At 41.3% G+C, this 26,084-nt stretch overlaps 2 protein-coding genes across 4 annotated transcripts in view; both read right to left on the reverse strand.

Annotated features, from left to right (window-relative positions):
- Positions 1-606: 606 nt before the first annotated feature.
- On the reverse strand, positions 607-13,226 carry ankef1a (ankyrin repeat and EF-hand domain containing 1a). 3 transcript variants are annotated; one of them, XM_058076796.1, is made up of 11 exons: positions 13,039-13,226; positions 12,067-12,262; positions 11,730-11,891; positions 8,487-8,686; positions 8,265-8,414; positions 8,049-8,172; positions 5,512-6,316; positions 3,851-4,077; positions 2,484-2,611; positions 1,061-1,204; positions 607-936 (listed from the first exon to the last, which is right to left on the reverse strand). In XM_058076796.1, the coding sequence occupies exons 2-11, from the start codon at positions 12,254-12,256 to the stop codon at positions 814-816; spliced, it is 2,253 nt and encodes a 750-aa protein (XP_057932779.1). In that variant the 5' UTR covers positions 12,257-12,262; positions 13,039-13,226; the 3' UTR covers positions 607-813. The 3 variants fall into 3 exon arrangements, with proteins under 3 accessions (XP_057932779.1, XP_057932787.1, XP_057932797.1); XM_058076804.1 differs by lacking the exon at positions 13,039-13,226 and adding an exon at positions 12,740-12,813; XM_058076814.1 differs by lacking the exons at positions 607-936; positions 1,061-1,204 and adding an exon at positions 2,238-2,388.
- Positions 13,227-13,847: 621 nt separating this feature from the next.
- Positions 13,848-26,084, reverse strand: part of emilin1a (elastin microfibril interfacer 1a) — a 34,592-nt gene continuing 22,355 nt past the window's right edge. Inside the window, exons 6-12 of the mRNA XM_058086067.1 lie at positions 24,543-24,716; positions 21,861-23,138; positions 19,854-20,268; positions 19,483-19,608; positions 17,931-17,948; positions 17,685-17,819; positions 13,848-16,313 (exon numbers count right to left, since the gene is read on the reverse strand). Coding sequence (XP_057942050.1) covers positions 15,994-16,313; positions 17,685-17,819; positions 17,931-17,948; positions 19,483-19,608; positions 19,854-20,268; positions 21,861-23,138; positions 24,543-24,716 — 2,466 coding nt within the window. The 3' untranslated portion in view covers positions 13,848-15,993. The remainder of the gene's footprint in view (positions 16,314-17,684; positions 17,820-17,930; positions 17,949-19,482; positions 19,609-19,853; positions 20,269-21,860; positions 23,139-24,542; positions 24,717-26,084) is intronic.

Below are 26,084 nucleotides of genomic sequence, written 5' to 3' on the forward strand. Positions count from 1 at the left end.
CTAGGTTAATTAGCGACTCCAAATTGTCCATAGGTATGAATGTGAGTGTGAATGGTTGTTTGTCTATATGTGCCCTGTGATTGGCTGGCCACCAGTCCAGGGTGTACCCCGCCTCTCCCCCAAAGACAGCTGGGATAGGCTCCAGCATACCCCCGCAACCATAATGAGGATAAGCGGTAAAATTCTCACATTTGGAACTATCTGCACGGTGTACGTGTGGTTAGCACGCAGGGCTCACAGCTAGTAGACCCGAGTTCAATTCCACCTTCGGCATGTTCTCCCCGTGCATGCGTGGGTTTTCTCCGGGTACTCCGGTTTCCTCCCACATTCCAAAAACATGCTAGGTTAATTAGCCACTCCAAATTGTCCATAGGTATGAATGTGAGTGCGAATGGTTGTTTGTCTATATGTGCTCTGTGATTGGCTGGCCACCAGTCCAGGGTGACAGCTGGAATAGGCTCTAGCACCCCTGCGACCCTTGTGAGGAAAAGCGGTAGAAAACGGATGAATGAATATTTTATATTAATAATAAAATTAGGGATGGCTCACAAAATTATCATCATTTAATTACCATATAGTGTATTTAAATGCTGTTCAGTTTTGATTATTTCCATACAAAATTGGCAAAAAGACACCACTAACCATTCCAGATAATGTAGCTGTTATCTGTAAAGCATCATAGAATGTATTATTACAAATTATAGTATTAATTCATACAATGTAAGTCTAAATCCAGTAACCATGTACTTCATGTATTTCTTGGCCAAACCTCCATCCAGTCCAAGCAATCCAAGCAGTCCAATCTTTCTCCTTTTAATGATTCTGGGTGAAAGGCATCATCATGAAGTCGTCCAAGTCCAACTGTAGAGACATGAGCTCCTTCTGTCTCTCGACCTTTGACTTCAATCGGCTGCTCGGTTGCGGCTTCCCGAAAACCTGAGACCGTCAAGAGTGTACAAATCACTAAAAGCGAGCTATACATACACTGACAATCATTTTTCCTTTTCAGTTTTTTGGCCATAAAATTTCCAAGACAAGCATGTCAAATGAATACGCCTACCGTTTTAGCAACAAACGAGATATCCTGAACGATATTCTTCCCGGTCATGATATCAGTGTTGTGTTGGATGACAGTCTTTGACGCTCCCTGGGAAATCTTTGCTGCCGTTGCAGGCGCTCTGTCTGCATCTCCTGCAGCATCAGCCTATATTGGGGGACACCGAGATGATTACATTCATTTAATTACCACAGAGGAATTAATTTGTGGCTGTTATCACATGTCACATACTTGCCTCAAGTGTAGTCTTGCTACTATGGTATTTTTAACGTTTATATCAGGGGTCTCAAACACGCGGACCAAATGTGGCCCGTAGGACACTAGTTTGAGGCCCCCCGCCTTGATATGAAAGTTTAATGTTAGTGTGGCCCCGCGCAAGTTTGATATGGATGATGTATGGTATCATGTACCCAGAAGAAATGATTACGTTTGATTAATGTTCATGTTAAAGGTTAAATAACTTAATAGTTATCCTCCCTATCCGTGTGGAAGTGGTAAGTTTTTTCCTTTCAATTTAAGTTGAAAGGAAATAACTTGAAGGCTACCGTTTAGGTCGCTAGCTCTCTAGTTTGCGAGTTAGCATGTGTCTCAAGACAATGCCGTTGCGCAATATGTTGTAAATAAAAAGAGTATAAATGTGACTATAGTCGTGTTTTGTCATGTCTACAGGGCTCTAATAATGCTTTGTTCATTTTAATCTGAAAAAAAATATTTGTCTACCCACCAACTATATGTGGTTTCTTAAGTTTTTATTATTTGCTGTTTTATTATTATTATATTTATTTATTACTGATTGATTGATTTTCTTTATTCTTGATTTGTTTATTTATTTTTCATCTTATTTTGTTCAGAAAAATAAAAATTAAGATATTTTAGAACAGTGGAATGTTTTATCAGAGCTATTATTGTAGAAAATCGTAACCAAAGCACTGAAAAAGTTTGTGTATTTTTCTGTTTTTAATAAATGCGTTTTTTTTGGGGGGGGAAAACCTGATGCGGCCCAGCCTTGCCCAGACCCTAGCTCCAATGGCCCCCAGGTAAATTGACTTTGAGACCCCTGCTATAAAGCATCCATCGCTCTATCACAGGTTTTATATTATTATAAGGCTTGTTTCTAACAAGGGTGAGATGATTCTTGGTAAAAAAAAAAATGTACATTTATTTGAATCAGGGTCAAATTCTATTCAAACAAATGTATTGTGTAACACAGCTGGCAGTTGACCAAGATGAAAAAAAAAAAAAAGATGATAGCGAAACGTCATTGGCAGGTAGTTAGAACAACAGTGAGGGGGAATGAGTTCCAAGAACAGCAGATGGATGGAGAATTATCCCTAACACACAAATAGAACACAGAGAAAAAAAGAGTTTTAATACTGTTAGTTGAGATTTTCTGGTAAAAAAGAGGTCAAGGGTGTTATTTGGGTACCTTGGCTTTTTTAGGTTTGGCACCCTTTCCTTTGTTTTTTGGCTTAGGCAAGGCTTCGACCTTCTCTTTCACCAGTTGATAGATCGCACCTTCGGCAAAGGCGATGGCAACGTCGAGGCAGTTTTGCTCTGCATGGGAGTCAAACATTGGTCAACACTGTTGAATACAAAGATGTTAGACTTTTTATATGTACACAAAAGTCCTGTCTGTCTCAAATAATTCATCCGCCTCATATATGCGTCATATTAGAGGCCACTTCAAAATGTGCACTTTGATTAATTGTATTGGTGGAGTCCGCAGGGGTCTAAAAAATATATATAATCAAAATACATGCCTCAAATAAATGCCTCAAAAAACAGTATACCTCGATCCAGAGCTTCCGTTAAGTCGAGAGCATCAATGGGAATAACTTTAATAATTTAATTTTCTTAAAAGGTCTACTTATAAATGTTGATTGCCAGTTGCATTATTTGTCTTTTCAGTTTATTTAACTTATAATTTTTGATTAATATGAAATTTTTGCCGATTTGTGTAACCTACTTAAAAGAATTCGTAGTTACTTATAACTTAAAATGTTCTTAAAAGTTCTACTTATAAATGTTTTTAATTGCTATTTGCATTATCTGTCTTTTCAGTTTAACTTGTAATTTTTGATTAATATGAACTTTTTGCCAATTTGTGTAACCTACTTAAAATAATTCGTAGTCACTTATAACTTTTTCTTAAAATTTTCTTAAAAGTTCTACTTATAAATGTTGATTGCCAGTTGCATTATCTGTCTTTTCAGTTTATTTAACTTGTCATTTTTTATTAATATTATAATAATACGTTTTTGCCCATTTGTGTAACCTACTTAAAAGAATTCGTAATTACTTATAACTTAAAATTTCAATTTCAATGAATAAATTTTTTTTTTGCCATGAAGAAAAATTTTTCCATGAAGAGCAATGAAGAAATTTTTTTTTTCCATGTTGGAGGCCGAGTTCCTTGCTGCACTTCCCCGCCTCCCCTGGAGCTTGTCTGGGCATGGGCCAGGCAAAACAGCGCCATTTCCTAGCTGCAGAAAGCACCTTCCTCCACTGCGCTTCCCCAACCTCGGTGAGGCTGCTCCAGGCAGAATACCTCGCCGTTCTGGCAGGGCTCCATGCACCATGCCGGGATTGCTGGAGGATCCATTTTTCACACTTCCCTACCTTCCATGGAGTCTCTTTGAGACTGCCCTCACGATCCAAGCCCGGGCAGGACTTGCCAAAACACACAAGGGTTGTCATCCCAGTATGTCAAAATGCCATCAATACCCCATCCCCAGACACACCTGATCACAACTGTAACTAAAACTATTCCGATTGCCTGTATAGGAATCTGACCTTTCTTGTTTTCCACCAGGAGATTGGCACCAGTTTCGATGAAGTACTCAACACAATCTAGATGAGCGCTTTGGATGGCAACCATGAGGGGTGTGGTCCCAGTGATGGTTTGAGCGTCGATGTTGGCTCCTGCGTTCAATAGAAGGTCCAGAAGTTCCACTTGGCCAGCTTGGGCAGCATGGTGGAGCGGCGTCCAGCAGAACTGGTCACAAATATCCACCGAAGCCCTGTTCAGAACAGTATATCCCATCAGGAACATCTTTAGACTAGAAATATAGAACCAGCACGCTGACTTACGCTAGGAGTCTACTGGGTCGGCGCCAGTTGGTGCCAGTTCACATCAAAGATTATGTGATTGGCGTGTAGTGGCTCGAATTCGGCGCCACAGCGAGCCACTATGCGTCAATCACATAATCTTTGGCGTGAACTGGCACCAACTGGCCTCCTATCATCATTGGGGCAACTTGGCTCGAGCCATTACATTCCAGTGAATTCCAATAGCCGGATTGTTTGCGACATTTGGTTCCACTTAGTGGACACATCAACAAAAAATTTTAACATTTTGACATTTTCTTGCCGCCGTTACGGGCCACCACGAGCCAGTTGGGAGGCAGTTTGAGCCACTGCACGCCACTAGGAACCTTATTGGTGACACTAGGCGCCACAACAAATTGCATTGGCGCGAACTGGCACCAACTGGCGCCGGCCCAGTGTACTCTATCATCATTGGGGCAACTTGGCTCGAGCCATTACATTCCAGTGGATTCCAATAGCCGGATTGTTTGCGACATTTGGTTCCACTTAGTGGACACATCGACAAAAATTTTAAACATTTTGACATTTTCTTGCCGCCAAACTCAATTTCTGCTGCCGTTCCGGGCCACCACGAGCCAGATGGGAGGCAGTTTGAGCCACTGCACGCCACTAGGAACCTTATTGGTGACACTAGGCGCCTTGGCGCAAACTGGCGTGAACTGGCACCAACTAGCACCAACTGGTGCCGGCCGTGTGGACTCCTATCATCATTGGGGCAACTTGGCTCGCACCATTACATTCCAGTGGATTCCAGTAGCCGGATTGTTTGCAACATTTGGTTCCCCTTCGTAGACACATCGACAAAAATTTTAAACATTTTGACATTTTCTTGCCGCCAATCTCAATTTCTGCCGCCGTTACGGGCCACCACGAGGCAGTTCGGAGGCAGTTTGAGCCACTGCATGCCACTAGGAACCTTATTGGTGACACTAGGCGCCTTGGCGCGAACTGGCGCGAACTGGCACCAACTAGCACCAACTGGTGCCGGCCCTGTGGACTCCTATCATCATTGGGGCAACTTGGCTTGCGCCATAACATTCCAGTGGATTCCAGTAGCCGCGTTGTTTGCGACATTTGGTTCCACTTAGTTCATTTGTATTAATTTTTTTTTGCTTTTCATGTGTTTTGCTTGTGTTTTGTCTCTCAAATTAGATGTTATTTGCATTCCTGTGGTTCACCTGTAAAGGTTACCCACCTATAAAGAACTTCCCTAACTAGTGTAGTAGTGTGTGTTAAAATTGTGGCATTAGTCAGTAACCGTAGCGATTACTAGCAAAAATATTTTCTATCTTTCATATATTCTACTTATTCCACTCCATTTCATACAGTGTGACAATGTTCCTCACCTCTTGGCCAGGAGGTACTTTGCTACCTCGGAGTTCCCAGTGGCACAGGCCACCATAAGTGGGGTCTTGTAAAATGGATCTTGAATATCCACAGGAATCCTGTGACTAAAGGCGACTTCCAAAGCCTCGATATCTCCGCTCTTCACCAGGTAGTTGATATTGACATAGATCTTGTCCGGTTTCTCCGTGTACCATGCCGTGTCATTAACTATGGGATGATGCGGTGGAGGTTCTTGTTCCATTAAGCGGGCGTCTTCCACGGTGTACGTTTCGATCATGTATTCTGGTGGACCTCCATCCGATCGGCGAGGCTTGAGATCCGATGGGAGGGTACAAACAGGCATCGGGAGGACAAATTTTGGCTTTTTCTTCCCCTTCCCGCCTTTCCCACCTTTTTTCTTCTTGGGAAGGTACGAGAGGAGGAGGTACGGCTTCTTGATGTAGCTGGTACCTTTGATGAAATCGTTGATGTTGATACATTGTTCTCTTCCAGTCTGATGCAATGAGAAGACCATCTCCAACTGCTCTTGGGTGACCGGGGCACCTAATGTTTCTAAAATGGACAGAAATGTGTCTTTGTGAACCGATTCGCTCTCCAAGGCTTGTCGAAGATCGGCCTCGGTTTCGTTAGACCAGTCGTGGAGGGTCAGGGCCCACACTTCTGTCAAGCAACTCTCGTCAGTGTTCTCCTTTCCCCTCTGCTGCTCCGCTTTCCTCAACTCCTTCATGGCCGCTTTGTGACCCCCTTCTTTAGCAATCTGGCGTGGGAGCACGCCTTCGGAGTTCTTCAGCTTGGCGTTGCAGCCTGATCAAAAAAAAGTACAAGATTATGTTTGTCAGCTTAATTCCTTCTGCCAAGTTTAATTGCAAGAACCTCCTTTCGCAATTTTTAATGAGGTTTTAATGAGGTTTGACTGCTTTTCTTAGACAGTGGAACCACATAAACGAAATGGATACATGAACATTTAAGGTTACTTTTACCTGTTTTGACAAAAAAAAGTCAAATTTAAGAAATAACTATAAAATACGAAGTGAGGGAGCTATAAAGCTACTTTGTGCATCCATTTTTACAGCTTCGCTCTATCACAGGTTATTATTGGGCCTAAGTTGTTCCTAAGCATTCAAAAATTGCTTTCAGAAGACTCATTTAAAGATGTTGGTGAAATGTAGTATCCTACAATGGTCGCTAGGTGTCAGTAATGTTGTGCTCACACTTTTTCAGCCTGCAAGCTACTTTTAAAATGACCAAAAAACAACAGGAGGTCATTACTCAATATACTGTAGCAGCTGGACTCACAATGTCACCATACAAAGAACGCTAAAGTCATCACACAGCAACTGAACACTCAAAAAGGCAATCACAGGGCACATATAGACAAACAACCATTCACACTCACATTCATACCTATGGACAATTTGGAGTTGCTAATTAACCTAGCATGTTTTTGGAATGTGGGAGAAAACCCACACATGCACCGTGAGAACATGGAAACTCAACACAGAGATGCTCAAGTGGGGAATCGAACCCGGGTCTTCTAGCTGTGAGGAGTGCGGGTATTTCTAGCAGTTGTTGAATAAATATGGGTCGTATATTCCAACTCTCTTGGCTGCAGGGGTTCTGTTCTACTGCATTTAACCAACGTCTGAGGGTGGAAACGAACTCGGGTCTACTAGCTGTGAGGCATGTACGCTAACCACTCAAACACTGTGCAGCCCTCAGGTTGGCTTATTATATGTTATTAGGTCAACTATGTTGGGGAATACGAATGTAAAGGTGACTGTAGGGGTGTTATTTCATGACTAGAGGACTCAAATTACATTAAAACAGCTTTTCTATGCTCTAAACATTAATTCATTCATTTTCTACCGCTTATTCCTCACGAGGTTCGCGGGGGGTGCTGGAGCCTATCCCAGCTGTCTTCGGGCGAGAGGCGGGGTACACCCTGGACTGGTGGCCAGCCAATCACAGGGCACATATAGACAAACAACCATTCACACTCACATTCATACCTATGGACAATTTGGAGTCGCTAATTAACCTAGCATGTTTTTGGAATGTGGGAGGAAACCGGAGTACGCACGCACCGGGAGAACACGGAAAAGTGGGGAATCAAACCCGGGTCTCCTAGCTGTGGGGCCAGCGGTATTTCGAGCAGTTGTTGAATAAATGGGTCGTATATTCCCACAAAACTGTGGTTTAACCTGACCGTCTTTCTCTCTTGGCTGCAGGGGTTCTGTTCTACTGCATCTACCCAATGAAGTGGCCGAGGGTGGAATCGAACTCTGTGAGGCCTGCGCGCTAACCACTCTAAGCCCTCAGGTTGGCTTATTTTCTGTTATTAGATCAACTATGTTGGGGAATACAAATGAAAAGGGGACTGTAGGGGTGTTATTTCATAACTAGAGGACTCAAATGACATTAAAACAGGTTTTCTATGCTCTAAACATGCAAATAGTTAATTTCTAGATAATGAATCCTAGTGGGCAGCACGGTGCGATCGGTCTGGTGCGAGTAGCCGTATTATGGCTCGTGTTACCTCTCTGAGCCAGAAACTTGCAGCAGTTGACGTCTCCCGTTTTAGCTGCGAAGTGGAGGGCTGTGTACTCCTCCACAGTGACAATGTTCATGTCTGCTGAGAATGCTGACAGCAACACAATCACCTGGGGAAAAAAAAAAAAGACACAGTTCGAAATGGGAAAGATTCACCGGATATCCAGACATGTTTTGGGTGTGTCGGAGCAGCTTTTTCCACCTCAAAAAAGCCTCCCATGGCGGCATAGTGAACTGCTGACAGGCGCTTCTCATCCAAGGCGTTGGGGTTCCCTCCTCTTTTTAGAATATCTCTGACAAGCTCCAGGGAACCAGCCTTGGCTGCCTCCATCAACGCTGTTACCCCTGTTTGCTAAGTAGAAGGGATTTCATCTCAATCTCTTATTTGAGTGCCGACGCCCCCCCCCGCCAACTAAATAATAACCTGATCAGCTGCATTGGGGTTGGCCCCTTTAGCCAGCATCATGTGACACATGGGAGCACACTCTTTGGCGCGTTGACACATCAGCTGAAAGACGTGAGTCCCCTGTGATGACACGTTGTTGACGTCTGCCTGGAAGTCTAGCACCACCTGCAGGCAACGGATGTGCCGCTTCGTTGGGTAGATGCAGTAGAACAGAACCCCTGCAGCCAAGAGAGAAAGACGGTCAGGTTAAACCACAGTTTTGTGGGAATATACGACCCATTTATTCAATGAGAGCTAGGAGACCCGAGTTCAATTCCACCCTCGGCCATCTCTGTGTGGAGTTTGCATGTTCTTCCCGTGCATGCGTGGGTTTTCTTCTGGTTACCTCGCACATTCCAAAAACATGCTAGGTTAATCGGCGACTCCAAATTGTCCATAGGTATGAATGTGAGTGTGAATGGTTGTTTGTCTATATGTGCCCTGTGATTGGCTGGCCACCAGTCCAGGGTGTACCCCGCCTCTCGCCCGAAAACAGCTGGGATAGGCTCCAGCACCTCCCGCGACCCTCGTGAGGATAAGCGTTAGAAAATGAATATATGAATGTTTAAACCATAGAAAACCTGCTTTAATGTCATTAGAGTCTCTAGTCATGAAATAACACCCCTACAGTCACCTTTACATTCATATTCCCCAACATAGTTGACCTAATAACAGAAAATAAGCCATCTTTACGGTTGCACGGTGGTCGGGTGGTTAGCGCACAGGCCTCACAACTAAGAGACTCAAGTTCAATTCCACCCTCGGCCATTTCTCCAGGTACTCCGGTTTCCTCCCACATTCCAAAAACATGCTAGGTTAATCGGCGACTCAAAATTGTCCATAGGTATGAATGTGAGTGTGAATGGTTGTTTGTCTATATGTGCCCTGTGATTGGCTGGCCACCAGTCCAGGGTGTACCCCGCCTCTCGCCCGAAAACAGCTGGGATAGGCTCCAGCACCCCCCGCGACCCTTGTGAGTATAAGCGGTAGAAAATTAATAAATAAATGAATGCTAGAAATACCGCTATATGCTTAGAAGCCTACTTCTAAATCAACTATACAATTTGCTTACATTCATTTATATGCGATGGCCCTCCACAATTCAATGTGGACCGCCACAGAAGGATTGTTTTTTTTTTTTTTTTTTTTCTCCAAATTTGGTGCTATGTGCTCACCCTCACATTATATTAGGACTGTTTGAGTGACTTGTCGTTGCAACTCCATCCAATAGATGGCACTGTAACGCTGCATAGTCAGAGACTCTTCAAGTTATCAAGTTATCCAATTAACTATTTAGATAGACAATGAATTGTTTAATTAAAAATTACTTTTTTTTTTTTAAATGTCTTTAGTCATCCATGAGAGATCCAGTGCATGTTCATGTAGTCCAAGTCCATACTGCAATACAATGCAGATAAATAGAGGACAGACTTGAAGGGGAACAAGCCAGGCTATCAAGTTACTCAGTATCACAGGAGAGGTTCAACAGTAGAGGTTGATCTGTAATTACATCTACTCAGACACACACACACACACACACACACACTTTTGGCTGCCTTCTCGTTACCTCTCCTTCAAGCTGACATTTGCTCGTGTAATTTTCAGGCGCCATTAATAACGACCGGCTGAGTAATTAGTGTGATGGAATATAAATGTTCCCAAAAAGGGCTTCAGGCTCACTGATTAGAAGTGTCGGGTGTTAGCGCAACCTCATCCATATCAAGAGAGAAGCACCTTGCATTCCGATGAGGTGCATTTTCTCACTTCAATTTTATAACATGAAAAAAATAATTGTGTTATTATTATCTGATTTTGTAATATATGCTATTTTATTGTTTTAGTACTCTAATAAATTAACTTTCTTTTCTTCATCTCTGTTGTTAGTTACTAAGCATCCACGACATGGACTGACTAGAAAACAAATCGGTAACCCAACTCTCATGTATCCATGGTTTACAGTAAGCTACCATTTGACAGGACCCACCGTCACCCCGATATTAGACTCAAATTACTCAAATATTTTATATTATTATTTAAGGGAGCTGCAACGGTAACACAGTTTCGCTCTTTATGACACATTCTTCTCCAGCAGATATCTGCAGCTGTGTGTCGGACAAATGGTACGTATCTTAAGGGTGGGATCACACTGAATTTGTGGCTGAAGAAAAATACAATTATAAGGCATTCAGAAGATGCATTCATAGATGACGGCGTGGTATTCTACAATGTTACTGTACTGTTCTTGAGACACGCAATCACCACACTTGATTGCCATAACAACAGACTTCTATTGCAAGTTTCAATGATCTCACAACAGGCAAGATAATCCCTGATAAAAAAAAAATCCTGAATAGAAACCCAGGCTACTGTTGTGACCGGAACACACGGCAAGGAGACTCGAGTTCAATTCCACCCTCGGCCATCTCTGTGTGGAGTTTGCATGTTCTCCCCGTGCATGCGTGGGTTTTCTCCGGGTACTCCGGTTTCCTCCCACATTCCAAAAACATGCTAGGTTAATTAGCCACTCCAAATTGTCCATAGGTATGTGAGTGTGAATGGTTGTTTGTCTATATGTGCCCTGTGATTGGCTGGCCACCAGTCCAGGGTGTACCCCGCCTCTCGCCTGAAGACAGCTGGGATAGGCTCCAGCACCCCCGGCGACCCTCGTGAGGATAAGTGGTAGAAAATGAATGAATGAATGAATGTTAAAACCATAGAAAACCTGTTTTAATGTCATTAGAGTCTCTAGTCATGAAATAACACCCCTACAGTCACCTTTACATTCGTATTCCCCAACAGAGTTGACCTAATAACGGAAAATAAGCCATCTTTACGGTTGCACGGTGGTCAGGTGGTTAGCGCACAGGCATCACAACTAAGAGACGCAAGTTCAATTCCACCCTCGGCCATTTCTTCGGTTTCCTCCCACATTCCAAAAACATGCTAGGTTAATTAGCGACTCAGATTTTCCGATTTTCCGTAGGTATGAATGTGAGTGTGAATGGTTGTTTGTCTATATGTGCCCTGTGATTGGCTGGCCACCAGTCCAGGGTGTACCCCGCCTCTCGCCCGAAAATATATGTCTATATGTGACCTGTGATGGTTTTTATGATGGTGACAGTTTTTCATTTTATTGAAAAAAATGGTCTTAATTCAGGGAAAAGCTGAAAAGTGTTTATAACCGTCACAATACAGCAAGAGGAAGAAACTGGTGGTACTCACCTTTACCATCATTATCTTGGATGCTCATGTTAGCCTCGTTGCTTGCCAACATTTTCAGGATGTCCTCATTACCCAGTTCCGCAGCTAACATGACCGGGGTGTGGCCCCTCTTATTCTGGATGTCAGGATGGGCTCTCAATGAGAGAAGAAACTGTACGAGATCTAAGGAGGAGTCGGAGATAGGTTATTATAATGGACTTAATAAGTGCATTAATCGATGTATTTATGTGTATGATGCATTGTTTTGACTGCTCATACCCATTAAGCTGTGCTGTTAATATACTGAAGAGTGCATACCGTATGTGTGACAAAGCATGGAAAAAAAAAAAGTCATCACCATGATTGTTGTCTGCAACCGCCATGTGAAGCGCCCCGGTTCCCTTCTGTGGCTCTGTGAGATTAATGAGGTTTTGCACCCCGAGGTTGACCATCTTCTCAATTTGTGCCTGATCATTCTCATGGATGTACTGCAACAAGCGGTATGTCTGAAGAACCTGCAGGCGGTTGTCCACCTCCCTGCCGGTCATAATTGCCTGGAAATAACAAACAAAAGGTCACAAATTGGTGTATATTGAATATAATCAATGCCATTATTCGCTTCGGTAACATATAACATACAAATCATGACATTAGTGGGGGTTTATGGTCTTAATTTTAGACCCCTGAGGTCACATTCAGTGTGAACATACAAGTGGAAAGTGGTTGAAATTATGTCAAATTTAGAGGAACTTCTCGTTTGTGAATTCAGAGATCTATATGACTAGGGTGCTATTAAGAACATATTGTATAGCCATCATGCATTAGCAATGTGAATTAGCTCAATTTAAGTAGCACTTACATATTAAAATAAGTACCACTGATCCACTTTTATAGTAGTAAAAATAGTCATTGTGGCTTATTCGACAACACAATATACTACGCCATTTTGGAGATCAGTACTAGAATATTTTCGTGAAATTCACATTTTAATGGGTGCATTTTGTTGTTAAAAAATACATTTCTTTACTCACAGGTTGCACGTACGCTCATGTTATATACTAAGGTGACGTCATGTTCAATAGTTTGTATGACACAGCTGTAAACAATAATGGTGACCTGACGTCATCACGGCGCGACCAACACAAAATCTGGGGCAAACATCCCGTATTAAGTTTTTTAAAAAAATATTGGACATTTTACTGATATACCGTGTATGATAATTTACTACCGAGCTAGTTGTGAAAGTGTTTTTTGTTGTGAAATTGTAAGCATGAACGCCATTATCGACATAAAGTAATAAAGGTAAGGCGTCAATCACGACTTCACCCACCTGTGACTTGCACGCGCACTATTCGCTTCCGGACTTTGTTCCTCAAGAACCTTAACTTCTTTGCTTCTCTATCCAGCCAACATGGACATGTCTACTGAAGAATATCAGTCGACTCTCTCCCATTACTATTTCCATTCCGCTTTGTCTCGGCAGGACAACCTGAGTAATCACTCTCAGCTCCATGGCAACCAAACGCGCGAAATCCCGGCAGTGTGGGATGGTGCTTTCAGGGGTTGGGTTTGTGCTCGATAATTCCAAATGTCAACATTCTATAGTGTATCCGCTCTAAATACATATAATAATCTATGTTACATTAAAACAGCATGTTAGCAGAGTGCAAAACAAAGTAAAAATAAACACGAAAAGAAACGTTTGTTTTTTTAAAGAAAAAAAATAGGTACAAATGGACACAACAGCCATTAACATTCCAATGACACGGAAACGCCACTTGAATAGTGATTGATATTGTAGTTCTAGTTATGTACTGCGACTGCGTAAACTATAGTAATACACCTTCAAATGATCCCACCTTGCATAACTAAACAACTTAGCTAGAATTACAGGTTCTTCGTCCATGACCGCAAGAACAGAGCTCAATTTACCTACTCTTGTTCTGTACTTTGTTTTGCATGAGTTCAATGCTAATTATAGCTATATATAGGTCTATATATAGCTCATTAGTGACCTATTGCTTGCATTGTAGTCATTGGTATATCTGCACTTCCGCCATTAGATGGCAGTGCAGAGTAAAGACGCTTCTACTGAATTGTTCAATTCAACCTTAAAAAGAGACTTCTGGAGCAAATGTGTAGGTCTTAATCTGTATTTGAGGCACACATGTGGCAAAAACATACAAAACATATACAGTACCTTGCAAGGTGAAGTGGCAGCTCATAAAAAAATCTTGTATGGCTAAAATGTTGAACAATATTTACATTACTTGAAGAATGTACAATTCATTGAAACAGTAAAAGTATATTCCCATTATGCTTTTTTTTCAAGGAAACAGAATAAGGTGTGGATTGGAATTTATTAACATGGAAGAAAAAAAATCAGATAATATATGTAAGCATGATTAGAAAGTATTTTATACTTAAATAAGACATATTTGTGAGATTTGGGTAATGCTTAAAATAACCAAAGTATGCCAAAATACTGTTAGTATCACATATTATCATGAATGTATCCAGGAATGGGAAAGATGTGTGTTCATGTCACAGTAAGGATTGTAGATAATGGGCAAAATTGCACAAAAAGTGCAGTTTTCCTTTAAGACTCTGTCCCATAATGCCGTATAATGATTCCATCTACTACCTCCATGTAAATATTTACATCAGAAGGCGCTATATGGCGGCAAATTCTAATATCTGACTGTGAACAGTACATAGAATCGCATCACTAGTTGACTATTTTGGAATACTATCACAGATTTAGATGGTCAACAGGACACACGTAATTTCATCATAGCGGTCTTGCTCATTCCTCCATGTTTCTTTTGCCTGAACTGTGGATAACTTGATTTTTTTTTTCCTGCGGAGAATAGTGTGCGCAAATGGCCCCCGGGCCACACTTTGGACACCTCAACATACACTACAGGTCAAAAGTGTCCTATCACACTTGGAGGTGGTGTGCAAAAAACTGTTATAAAAGTACAAAAAGCGGTAAAAAAAATGTAAAAAAAAAATTGCTATCCAAAAAATGTTGTTTTTTTGGACAAAAAAACCCATAAAAAATTGCTAAACTTTTGTTTTTTTGGACAAAATTGTTAAACAGCGCAGTGGGAAAGAGCCTTAAGGATAAAAAAAAAAAAAAACAATATTTAAACTTGATCCAGATTTAGATGGTCAACAGGACACACGTATTTCATCATGGCGGTCTTGCTCCTTCCTCCATGTTTCTTTTGCCTGAACTGTGGATGACTTCATTTTTTTTTTTCCTGCGGAGAATAGTGTCGCAAATGGCCCCCGGGCCACACTTTGGACACCTCAACAGGTGGTGTGCAAAAAACGGTTATAAAAGTACAAAAAGCGGTAAAAAATGTAAAAAATTGCTATCCAAAAAATTTTTTTTGGGGGGACAAAAAAAAAGTAAAAAATTGCTAATCTTTGTTTTTTTGGACAAAATTGTTAAACAAGTCCCTGCGGAGAATAGTGTCGCAAATGGCCCCCAGGCCACACTTTGGACACCTCGACACACACTACAGGTCAAAAGTGTCCTATCACACTTGGAGGTGGTGTGCAAAATGTAAAAAAATTGCTATCCAAAAAATTTTGTTTTTTTGGACAAAAAAAAAACAGCGCAGTGGGAAAGAGCCTTAAGGATAAAAAAAAAAAACAATATTTAAACTCGATCCAGATTTAGATGGTCAACAGGACACACATCTTTCATCAATGGCGGTCTTGCTCCTTCCTCAAGGTTTCATCCTGTGGTCTCCTTTGCTTGAACTGTGGATGACTTCATTTGTTTTTTTTTTTTCCAGTGGAGAATAGTGGTTTTAAACTCACTTCATTTCCCTCGTTTCTTTCTTTTTAGTTGGGTTCCTGCATCCTGCATCATGTTTCTGGGAATTAGCTTGTGGTCAAAATGAAACGGTCAGCATTAAAATAATAGAAGTAATTACAATAGAATGATTTAACATGGAGAAAAAAAAAACAAACCTGTGTGTGGATAAGCAAAAAATCCCGTTCATGTTGATTTTTATCATTCATTCACGTCATGAAAAGGACACCTGGTATAATAATTCAAGTTTTTTGGCAAGATAAACATGCAGTGGCTTTTCAAATTGATGGCAAAGTTTCCTTAAAGCTGTTGAAGCACAAACGACTGGAATCTTTACAGTTAACAACCATTCCCTGAATGCATCCTCTTCCACGATTTCATTCTTCGGAACTGTCCCGGTAGCTTTGTCTTTAAAAAAAAAAAAAAAAAAAGAGTCCACGCTCTGCATCCATTGGATCAGATGTTCTCATATAACAAGGTCCCGCTGAAGATGGTCAAGGGTTCAGAGGAGTACGCTAGCTTGCCGGTGACCAGGTCGATACACACCGTGTCCCCCGCCTCCATGGGTAGGATGATGTTGAAGACCGCCAGAGCTCCAGGGATGTGTTTGGCTTCCGCCATGGGCTTTTCCAGGCCTTCGGGCTGATACCCGGCAGAGTCAACTCGAGCTACACCGGTATTGGATTTGGACAGCACCGCCTCGATTTTCATGTTCTTGTGGCCGGTTAGGATTCCGCTGAAGAAATACCTCCCTCTGACCGGAGCGGTAAAATAACCTGCAGGGTGGAAGACAAAGATTTCAAGCATAATTTTCTCTCATGAAAAAAAAAAAAGTTTGTTTCTGCCTTTCTCCGTTCTTTAGTAATCAGAATTAGAACATACGTAAGTTTCAGGAAAATATCAGTTCCAAACTAAAAACAATTTTTTTGTGTGTGTGAGAAAAGCTACATTTCAAGCATAATTTTCTCTCATGAAAAAAAAGTGTGTTTCTGCCTGTCTTTGTTCTTTAGTAATCAGCAGTAGAACATACATAAGTTTCAGGAAAATATCAGTTCCTAACTAAATTTTTTTTGTGAGAAAAGCTACATTTCAAGCATAATTTTCTTTCATCAGAAAAAAAGTTTGTTTCAGCCTTTCTCCGTTCTTTAGTAATCAGAATTAGAACATACATAAGTTTCAGGAAAATATCAGTTCCCAACTAAAAAAAATATGAGAAAAGCTACATTTCAAGCATAATTTTCTCTCATGAAAAAAAAGTTTGTTTCTGCCTTTCTCCGTTCTTTAGTAATCAGAATTAGAACATACGTAAGTTTCAGGAAAATATCAGTTCCCAACTAAAAATTATTTTGTGAGAAAAGCTACATTTCAAGCATAATTTTCTTTCATCAGAAAAAAAAGTTTGTTTCTGCCTTTCTCTGTTCTTTAGTAATCAGAATTAGAACATACATAAGTTTCAGGAAAATATCAGTTCCCAACTAAATTTTTTTGTGAGAAAAGGTACATTTCAAGCATAATTTTCTCTTATGAAAAAAAAGTTTGTTTCTGCCTTTCTCAGTTCTTTAGTAATCAGAATTAGAACATACGTAAGTTTCAGGAAAATGTCAGTTCCCAACTAAAAAAATTGTGAGAAAAGCTACATTTCAAGCATAATTTTCTCTCATGAAAAAACAAAGTTTGTTTCTGCCTTTCTCCTTTCTTTAGTAATCAGAAATAGAACATACATAAGTTTCAGGAAAATATCAGTTCCCAACTAAATTGTTTTTGTGAGAAAAGATACATTTCAAGCATAATTTTCTATCATGAAAAAAAACGTTTGTTTCTGCCTTTCTCCGTTCTTTAGTAATCAGAATTAGAACATACGTAAGTTTCAGGAAAATATGAGTTCCCAACTAATTTTTTTGTGAGAAAAGCTACATTGCAAGCATAATTTTCTCTTATGAAATAAAAAGTTTGTTTCTGCCTTTCTCCGTTCTTTAGTAATCAGAAGTAGAACATACGTAAGTTTCAGGAAAATGTCAGTTCCCAACTAAAAATTATTTTGTGAGAAAAGCTACATTTCAAGCATAATTTTCTTTCATCAGAAAGAAAAGTTTGTTTCTGTGGAGCATTCAGATGTTGACAAACACACAACTAGCTTTCTCGCTAACCTGTTTTGGGATCATAGACGCCATTTTCATTGACAAAGACCTCGTTGAACGCAATGGTCCCCGCTCCCCTCATTGGCCGAGTCAGCGCGGCGGAGAAAGAAAGGCGAGGCACGTGGGCATCAGACCCTGCGAGACCTGTTTGGGGGTGGGAGGGCAGGGAGAAACAACAAGTGGGAGTGGGTTTAAACAGAGATGAAAAGACTAATGAGAGCTTTCATGTGATGATTTAGTAGGAACAACACGTACCCTGTTCCCCTCTCAGGCCTGGGAAATGAGATGAAAGACAAAAATAAGAGTTACTATGTCAGCCATTCATGTTTCATATCTAATAAATTCAAATCAATACTTCTAAGCAAGAGATCCGCTTATGTCGACAACAAAAGACCTGGTCCGCCGTATGTTATATGATTAAAAAGCGATAGCTTTAAGACATGGGTGACAAACTTTTTCCATCATGGGCTGCAAATGGCCCGCGAGCCACACTTTGGACACCTCAACACACACTACATGTTAAAAGTGTGTCCAAATCGACATAATCGGGTTCGACCGCACCACCACCAACATTCATTCATTCATTTTCTACCGCTTATCGTCACAAGGGTCACAGGGGGTGCTGGAGCCTATCCCAGCTGTCTTGGGGCGAGAGACGGGGTACACCCTGGACTGGTGGTCAGCCAAGCATGTTTTTGGAATGTGGGAGGAAACCGGAGTACCTGGAGAAAACCCACGCATGTACGGGGAGAACATGCAAACTCCACACAGAGATGCCCGAGGGTGGAATTGAACCCTGGTCTCCTAGCTGTGAGGTGTGCGTGCTAACCACTTGCTCTTCTTATCAATGAATACAATATTTTGGGAGTTAGAGCCTAGGAAACCTATTTATGACTTTCTAAATATACAATTTAATAAACATTAGAGCCCTCTAGTAATAAAATAACACCCCTATAGTCATCTTTACATTCAAAATACCCAATATTGTAGACATAATAAGGGAAAATAAGACTTGTGCGTGTTGCTGTAAACATGTACCTGTGCTAGTAGGCTACTAAGACAGGAAGAACATGAACATGTAAACTCCACAAAGAGATGGCCGAGCTTGGAATTGAACTCGGGTCTCCTAGCTGTGAGGTCTGCGTGCTAACCACTCGTCCACCTTATCAATGAATACAATATTTCGGGAGTTAGAGCCTAGGAAACCTATTTATGACCTTCTAAATACACTATTTAATAAACATTAGAGCCCTCTAGTAATAAAATAACACCCCTATAGTCATCTTTACATTCAAAATACCCCATATTGTAGACATAATAAGGGAAAATAAGACTTGTGCTTGTTGCTGTAAACATGTACCGGTGCTCGTAGGCTACTAAGACAGGAAGAACATGAACGTGTAAACTGCACACAGAGATGGCCGAGCGTGGAATTGAACCCTGGTCTCCTAGCTGTGAGGTCTGCGTGCTAACCACTCGTCCACCTTATCAATGAATACAATATTTCGGGAGTTAGAGCCTAGGAAACCTATTTATGACTTTCTAAATACACTATTTAATAAACATTAGAGCCCTCTAGTAATAAAATAGCACCCCTATACTCACCTTTACGTTTAAATTACTCAATATCGTAGATGTAATAAGGGAAAATAAGACTTGTGCTTGTGTGTGTTGCTGTAAACATGTACCGAAAACCCACGCAAACTCCACACAGAGATGGTCGAGGGTGGAATTGAACCCGGGTCTCCTAGCTGTGAGGCTTGCACGCTCCACCACCAACATGATTTGACATATTGGACATATTTACCTGGCGGTCCAGCCGGTCCTCGTATGCCCGTTTCACCCTGAGGTCCCACCCTTCCTTGGGGTCCCACAGCTCCCTGAGGTCCAGGCACCCCTGGTTCTCCTCTGGGTCCTGGCAAACCAGGTGGGCCTGGGGAAAAAAAAGGAACATTTAAGAAAAATCCCTTCTCATAGCATCCTCTTTACTGATAAGCGAGGAGATTTCCCAGAAAGCTGTGACCTTTAACCTTTCAGCTTTTCATGTTTACTGAAACTCCCCTTTTTTAGGGTTCGGAGTAAATCCCTGACACACCGGATTCCTTCTATGACCTTGCCTCCCATTGGGAAAGCTCTATATCTTGTCAGGAAGTCCGATCCCATGCACTAAGTCCTTACCCGTGAAATCCTGTTCTATGAAATCATGGAATTCCTTCGCCAAATCCAGCAGGGACGAGTTCATCCCGTGTATCTTTGAATGGATATTTTCCAGCTGGATATTCCGGATATTATCGATAAGACGTCCGTGAGACGTGACCGTCACGTTGAGTCCGTTGACACAATTCCACAAACCGGACACGTGTTGGTTCAAGCCCTCCTTAATCCTCAGTAGGCTGTCGGAAAAAGAATCAAAGCGTTTGCAGACTCCTTCCAGTTTGGAGAGTCGTCCGTTTAAGCCGTCGCTTGTTCGCCGACACTCCCCGACTTCGGTGAAATAGTTGCTCCTGATCACTTCGATGTCTTTGCTGAGACCGCCGAATCGATCGCTTGAGTCGTCCGTGTGCTCGTTCAGATCTTTCTTCAAAATGTCCAGCTTGAACAAAACGCAGACAGAAAGATTTGTTTATTTTATACAGAACCATAGAAATGCACCTCAAACACAAAACAACTCTTATACTCCATAAGGAAAATGATTCAGTTCAAAGTGTACATGTCAATAAAAGAACACATAAAACACCCAAGCAGCAGGACGGTGCTACCATAAATGGTAGCTGAGGGTTCCATTCTGAAAGGCTATTTAAAGTTTAATAAAACACTGTTTCATCGCTTGATGATTTAGGACTTACGGTCCAAATCCTGATGCCTTTCTTCCAACTTTGGAGCACTATGGGCTCTATCAGTCCAACAATGGTGGCCAGCCAATCACAGGGCACATATATGTAGACAAACAACCATTCACACTCACATTCATACCTATGGACAATTTGGAGTCGCTAATTAACCTAGCATGTTTTTGGAATGTGGGAGGAAACCCACGCATGCATGGGGAGAACATGCAAACTCCACACAGAGATGGCCGAGGGTGGAATTGAACTCGGGTCTCCTAGCTGTGAGGCATGCACATGAACCGCTCGTACGCCGTACAGCCCAATACTTATCAATGAATACAGTATTTTGACTAGAAAACCTATTATGACCATCTAAATACACTATTTAATAAACATTAGAGCCCTCTAGTAATGAAATAACACCCCTATAGTCATCTTTACATTCATTCATTCATTTTCTACCGCTTATCCTCACGTGGGTCGCGGGGGGTGCTGGAGCCTATCCCAGCTGTCTTTGGGGCGAGAGGCGGGGTACACCCTGGACTGGTGGCCAGCCAATCACAGAGCACATATAGACAAACAACCATTCACACTCACATTCATACCTATGGACAATTTGGAGTCGCTAATTAACCTAGCATGTTTTTGGAATGTGGGAGGCAACAGGAGTACCCGGAGAAAACCCACACATGCACGAGGAGAACATGCAAACTCCACACAGAGATGGCCGAGGGTGGAATTGAACTTGGGTCTCATAGCTGTGAGGCATGTATGTTAACCGCTCGTCCGTCGTGCAGCCAAATACCTTATCAATGAATACAGTATTTTGCCTAGAAAACCCATTATTGACCTTCTAAATAGACTATTTAATAAACATTATTAGAGCCCTCTAGTAATGAAATAACACCCCTATAGTCACCTAGTAGGAAGTAGGAAGAAGCAAAGCTTATTAAATCCTACCCCTCCATCTGGTACTTTTACAATCTGTGACTGTACATTTGTTCACTTCCTGCTTTCTTAATGAAATGAAATGAAATGAAATGAAATGAAATGAAATGAAATGAAATGAAATGAAATGAAATGAAATTAAATTAAATTAAATTAAATTAAATTAAATTAAATCTGTGACTGTTACATTTGTTCACTTCCTGCTTTCTTAATGAAATGAAATGAAATTAAATTAAATTCACACTCACATTCATACCTATGGACAATTAGCATATTATTACATCATAGAATTAATAGAAAATAAGCCGTTTAGGACATAAATAAGATATATTGCTCGTGTGTTCCTGAAAGAAAAAGATTGGCGGGACGGACAGGAAGTGACGTTCTTTTCATGACCAATTCATTTTACCTGAGTGTGGATCCTGTCCCTGGTGTTGGTCAGATCATTTAGGGAATTCCCATGTATCCGTATTGTCGTTCCCATGTTCTTCAGTGTGTTGTTGATGGAATGGAAGGTGGCCATTACTTTAGATAAATCTCCTTGGATGGACTTCAGATCCCCTCCTAATCTTCCACTGTGGTCGTTGTGACCATCCAGGCGACTGGTCAGATCATTGATGTGGATTTCACACCGAGCGCTGCTCTTCTCCACTTCCTCTCGAAGTCGACCCACCTCTTCTTGGAGGTTTGAGCACACCTGAGAGCACGCCGTTTTTCCTGAATCCACCTTTCTCTGCAGATGGTTCAATTCCGTGTGACACTTGTTGATCTCTGTGGTGGTTTTGTTGGCCAGCAGACGGAGTTCGTCTTCCACGCTGCCGCACACGGAGCAGTCTTCCCAATCCTGGCTCAAAGTTTCAACTTCCGAAACGATCCGGTTGAAGTTCTCGCCGTTTTTGCCCGTTACGGCGATAATCTTTTTCACATCGTTTGCGAGGTTTATGATTTTCTCCGCCATCGAGTCGCCTGACACGGACAAGTCGTTTAATTTTGTGTTGAATTTCCGGATTTCCCCTTGGTTGGTTACGACTCGCCATTCTAAGGTTTTAACCGTGTCTTCGCTTTGGCGGTCTTTCCCGTTCGGCCCACATGTCTCGTTACACATTTTTGTAATCGCCGTTAACTTCCTGTCCATGAAGGTTGTAACGTTCTCCAGCTGGCTCAGACGTCGACTGTGGTCCGTGACTGTGTCCCCAAGAACCGACACATCAAGTTCCAGTTTTCCGATTTTGAAGCCGTGATCGTCCAGTTGACTGAGGACCATGTTGCGTAGCTGCGTGACGTCTCTTTGGACGCTGTCCTTCAGATTGTTCCCGCTGTTGGTACACCGCTGTTCGGTTTTCCGAACGGTGTTATTCACACGCTTCTCTAAATCTCTTAGTCTACCGTTCAACCTGTCCTCAGTCACCCGTCCCTTTGTTCCCCCGGTTCCAGCCAGCTCCTTATCTAGTCTCCCTTTCAACGTATCACACTTGTTGGCCGTGGAGGTGACTTGGACGTCCAGAACAGACAATGTCTTCTCCAGCTCGGTGACGCGGTTACAGCACGCTTGGGACTGGTCAGTTTGACTTTGAAGAATTTGCAGGCTCTGTCTTAGATGTTGGTCCATGGAGTTGATCAGCTTCTCCAGGGATCGGACTCTTTCTCTGTCCGCCTCCTGTTGCCGTCTCACATCCTCCACACCGGCCTGAACATAAAAAATAAAAATAAAAATCAAGAGTTGTTTAAGCTTTGGAACAAATTTAGACCAAAATTTTATTTCAGACATGCATACTACGTTACATTAATGTATCTCACATATACACTTATACAATATCTACGTATATCTATACTTACATATATACATACACATATATAAATATATGCAGCATACATACACATATTCATACATATACATACACACACACACACACACATAGAAAACACATAGAAAACCTATTATGACCTTCTAAATAGACTGTTTTTTAGAGCCCTCTAGTAATGAAATAACACCCCTATAGTCACCCCATATGTGCTTGTGCTTGTTGCTGTAAACATGTACCAGTGCTAGTAGACTACCGAGACAGGAAGCCGGGGAGAACGTCCAAACTCAACACAGAGATGGCCGAGGGTAGAATTGAACTCGGGTCTCATAGCTGTGAGGCATGCATGTTAACCGCTCGTCCAATACCCTATCAATGAATACAGTATTTTACCTAGTAGGAAGTAGGAAGAAGCAAAGCTTATTAAATCCTACCCCTCCATCTGGTATTTTTACAATCAATAACTGTTACATTTGTTCACTTCCTGCTTTCCTAATTTTATTTTATTTTATTTTATTACGTGCCGAAGTACCGCTTCTCCACGCCAGAGCAGTTACTAATTCATTCATTCATTCATTTTCTACCGCTTTTCCTCACGAGGGTCGCGGGGGGGGGCTGGGGGGTGCTGGAGCCTATCCCAGCTGTCAATAAGTGATTTTTTTTCCCACACATATAATCACAGAATCTTACATGAGACAAAACAACAAAAGAAGAGTGGGAACATCGGACACCCCAGCACCCTTACATTTTTTTTAACTCCGCTTCTTAACACACATCTCAAGCATCTGGTCTACCATAGAATAAGAAGACGTAGCAGGAGGGATCAGCGTCATCACTTTAGTGACGGTTTAGTGCTTTGTTAAAATGAACAAAGCATTATTAGAGCCCTGTAGACATGACAAAACACGACTATAGTCACATTTATACTCTTTTTTTTATTTACAACATATTGCGCAACTGCAGGGTCTTGAGACACATGCTAACTCGCAAACTAGAGAGCTAGCGACCTAAACTGTAGCCTTTCAAGTTATTTCCTTTAAACTTAAATAGCCAAAAACTTACCACTTCCACACGGATAGGGAGGATAACTATTAACAGCTATTTAACCTTTAACATGAACATTAATCAAACGTAATAATTTTTTCTGGGTACATGATACCATACAGCATCCATATCAAACATTAAACTTTCATATCAAGGCGGGGGCCTCAAACTAGTGTCCTGCGGGCCACATTTGGCCCGCGGGCCGCGTGTTTGAGACCCCTGATGTACAGCAAATGAGGCTTCACCTGGCAGGCGGAGCAGGACAGAGTCACCCTTCTCTCCAGCTCAGTCAGTATTTCTTCCTTTAGTGTGTTCAGCTGGCTCCCCTTGAGTTTGCCCCCGACTGCATCGCCATCCAGGTCGTTGCCCCCGCCGTTCTCTAAGTGGTTGTTAATGTTGAGCAGGGTCCGGTCGTGGACCTGAAAAAGTAAACACCCACAGGAATTTATTACATTTAAGCTTGTATTACATATTCACAATACAATAATATTCCATCCATGCGGCACATTTGTACACCAGGTGGTAGCCCTTAGTGGGTACAATTACTTTCAGTATGACGTATTCTACCATGTGTTGCGGTAGACGTCTTTACCACAACACACAATGCATGGCAGACATGGCATCTGTAAAGCTTACAGTGGAGTTTAAAAGAGGAAGTGGATCATTCCGGAGTAAAAGCGGATACATATTTCCACATTAATTTGAAATTGAGCCATTGAGTGAAATAAACAGTCACCTTAAAAAGAACGCTAAAGTCATCACACAGCAACTGAACACTCAAAAGGCAATCACAGGGCACATATAGACAAACAACCATTCACACTCACATTCATACCTATGGACAATTCGGAGTCGCTAATTAACTTAGCATATTTTTGGAATGTGGGAGGAAACCGGAGTACCCGGAGAAAATCCACGCATGCATGGGGAGAACATGGAAACTCCACACAGACAATGCCCGAGTGGGGAATCGAACCCGGGTCTCCTAGCCTGCGCATAAACCACTCAAACACCATGCAGCCCTTTATCACAATGCTTTTCTTCAAATATATACAACTTCGTAGCATGTCTTATCAATATTCATTAGGGATGGGATAAACGATTATTTTTGTAATCGATTAATCTACAAAATAGTTTTTCAATGCATCGATTAATCTAACGATTCATTTTTAAATCCGACTTTATTTGATTTCGATTCAAATTTCTTCTTTTTGTAATCAATTAATCTACAAAATAGTTTTCCGATGCATCGATTAATCTAACGATTCATTTTTAAATCTGATTTTATTTGATTTCGATTCAATTATCTATTATCTCCCCATAATTTGACCTATATAGCAATTAATGCTAATTTATCGCCATGAACAAAACACAAATTTCTTCTTTTTTGTAATTGATTAATGTACAAAATAGTTTTCCGATGCATCGATTGATCTAACGATTCATTTTTAAATCCAATTTATTTGATTTCGATTCAATTATCGATTATCTCCCTATAATTTGACTTATATAGCAATTAATGCTACTTTATCGCCATGAATAAAACACAAATTTCTTCTTTTTTGTAATCGATTAATCTACAAAATAGTTTTCCGATGCATTGATTAATCTAACGATTCATTTTTAAATCCGATTTTATTTGATTTCGATTCAATTATCTATTATCGCCCCATAATTTGACCTACATAGCGATTAATGCTAATTTATCGGCATGAATAAAACACAAATTTCTTCTTTTTTGTAATCGATTAATCTACAAAATAGTTTTCCGATGCATCAATTAATCT

This window comes from Doryrhamphus excisus, chromosome 1 (genome assembly GCF_030265055.1).
Source record: "Doryrhamphus excisus isolate RoL2022-K1 chromosome 1, RoL_Dexc_1.0, whole genome shotgun sequence".
Classification (NCBI taxonomy): domain Eukaryota; kingdom Metazoa; phylum Chordata; class Actinopteri; order Syngnathiformes; family Syngnathidae; genus Doryrhamphus; species Doryrhamphus excisus.

Excerpts from the sequence above, each read along its gene's own strand:
- ankef1a (XM_058076796.1), bottom strand. The coding sequence starts at position 12,256 with ATGACCGGCAGGGAGGTGGACAACCGCCTGCAGGTTCTTCAGACATAC. Across the intron at positions 11,892-12,066 it reads GGTTGCAGACAACAATCATG|ATCTCGTACAGTTTCTTCTC; the intron begins GTGATGACTTTT and ends ACTCCTCCTTAG. Across the intron at positions 8,415-8,486 it reads ACCCCAATGCAGCTGATCAG|CAAACAGGGGTAACAGCGTT; the intron begins GTTATTATTTAG and ends CCTTCTACTTAG.